The following is a 2,306-nucleotide window of genomic DNA, read 5'->3' on the forward strand; positions in this document are numbered from 1 at the left end:
TGTGTATATACATATGTGTGTGTGTGTGTGTATATATGTGTATATACATATGTGTGTGTGTGTGTGTATATATGTGTATATACATATGTGTGTGTGTGTGTGTGTATATATGTGTATATACATATGTGTGTGTGTGTGTGTGTATATATGTGTATATACATATGTGTGTGTGTGTGTGTATATATGTGTATATACATATATGTGTGTGTGTGTGTATATATGTGTATATACATATATGTGTGTGTGTGTGTATATATGTGTATATACATATATGTGTGTGTGTGTGTATATATGTGTATATACATATATATGTGTGTGTGTGTATATATGTGTATATACATATATATGTGTGTGTGTGTGTATATATGTGTGTGTGTGTTTCTTTTATGAAAATATGACCAGTATATTTCACATAGTCTGTGAGCTATCAAGGAAAATGTAAAAGATGTTATAATTGCCCCCAGTCCACCACTCTTTAAGACACCTTGCACTGAATTTTGTTTGCAAATTCTTAATTAAATATCGAAGCAGTACAACTGATATGATGCTGTTGTGAAAAAATGAAACCCTACACATAAACTTCATTATGATAAATGGATTTACAGCTTGCACGAAGTTACTGTATTATTGTGGCATAATTTTGAAATTAGAGTAACATATTTCAACAACATTTTAATCTTTGTTCTTCCAACAGCATTCCCACAGCAGACCTAACTGGAACCTCTTACCTTAGATCGTTCAGCAGCTGGATTGGTCCTGGAGCAGCTGCTAGACCACAGGTTTTCAAAGCTTCAGATACAATTTCTTCACAAGCTGAAGGTTCAGGAGTGTTTCAGCAGGTTCCCTGGCAGTACCAGCAGGTACGGACCCGGAAAAGAGGCACAGAGTATCAGCCCAAAAACATCAAACGAAAGAGAACCCACGGCTGGATCAAAAGGATCAGCTCACAAGGAGGCATCGAAGTGATTCTGCGGCGTATGTTGAAAGGACGGAAATCGCTCACACACTGAAAGTTCCCAATGAAGATTTGACTTTAAAGAAAAAGACCTTGGTTCTTATATTTTGCAGGTGCTCAGCATGAAGCAAAGAACTTGTGTATTGGGTTAACTGGTGTGATACTGGGTGTAGTCTGGGACTGGCAGTTCCACAGTATTGGTCTTGAGAGTGTAAATGTGCCCTGTAATTTTGCCCACCCACTCTGGTCAGGGCGGTTTTGGTCAAAGTCATTACATGTTAGCACATTTGTGTGACTTCATTTCTTTTTCTTTTTGAGTAAACATTGTTGACTTAAAGAAAAAATGTTCCTATAATAAAATTCTTTTCCAGAATCACCTTCACTTCTGTTAGTTTTATCCTGTTTAGAATGGCTTTTGTAGAGTCGCTGTGCTCATGAGCACGATCTGCAGCAAAAAAATAAGTCACGATTTGCAGCAAAAAAATAAGTCTGTGTTACCTTAGTTGACACGAAAAGGTATATACATTATTTATTCTGCATATCTGATAAATGTGTATTGTGCTTGAGTAAATGAAACATCACAACAATGGCCTAAAACATCTAAAGATTGTCCTTTGGTTTGTACCAAAAAGCTCCTTTTTTGATATTTGACAGATACAGAGGCTCAAAATTAACTGGACGATTGACTAACAATCAGTTTTGTGGCCAGGCGAGCCCTGTTTCGTCATTAGTCCGTGACAAAATAAGCAGATAAAGAAACCTTGATGTGATTCCAAGTGTTGAATTTGTATTTGGTAGCTTTTCACTGAAGTGCATGGTATAATGTCCAAATATATGTTCATGTAAGTTAGGCCATCATTAGGTTGAAAAACCAAAATAGACCATAAAAAAACCTTTACATGTAGTCAAGTCAACATTGATCTGGTTCATTCTTAAAAAGAATGAATGCACTGGTTCCTAAAAAGTGATCAGATAACACTTCACAGTGCAAATGAATAATGACCCGAAGCATACTGCAAAAGCAAGGCAAGAGTTCCTCAAAAGGAAACAGTGAGGTATTCTTTAATGGTCAACCCGACAGAGCATGCTTTCAGGTATTATATACAAAACCAAAGGCAGAGAGACCCACAAGTGGCAACTGAAGGCGGCTGCCGTCAAGACCTAGCAGAACATCCCAACAAATCTGAATCAGAAGTACTTTACTCTTTTGTACTCCTTGGTATAACTCTCAAACATGCATCTAATTTAGAAGGTCTTCATTTAGGCTGTACAAATAGTTTGTTGCTCTAAAAAACTCCTCCCTAAAGCTAGGACATCTTACTATTTATCAAATAAGAACAACCCTAGGTTT

The 2,306-nt window shown here is 36.8% G+C and overlaps 1 protein-coding gene across 1 annotated transcript in view; it reads left to right on the top strand.

Annotated features, from left to right (window-relative positions):
• The window catches only part of mrpl34 (mitochondrial ribosomal protein L34), a 5,707-nt gene extending 4,376 nt beyond the window's left edge, over positions 1 to 1,331 (top strand). The window contains exon 2 of the mRNA XM_063462241.1: positions 695 to 1,331. Within this exon, the coding sequence (XP_063318311.1) occupies positions 695 to 1,010 (316 nt within the window). The 3' untranslated portion in view covers positions 1,011 to 1,331. The remainder of the gene's footprint in view (positions 1 to 694) is intronic.
• Positions 1,332 to 2,306: the final 975 nt, after the last annotated feature.

The sequence above is a fragment of the Pelmatolapia mariae genome, linkage group LG18 (genome assembly GCF_036321145.2).
Source record: "Pelmatolapia mariae isolate MD_Pm_ZW linkage group LG18, Pm_UMD_F_2, whole genome shotgun sequence".
In the NCBI taxonomy this organism is placed as follows: Eukaryota; Metazoa; Chordata; class Actinopteri; order Cichliformes; family Cichlidae; genus Pelmatolapia; species Pelmatolapia mariae.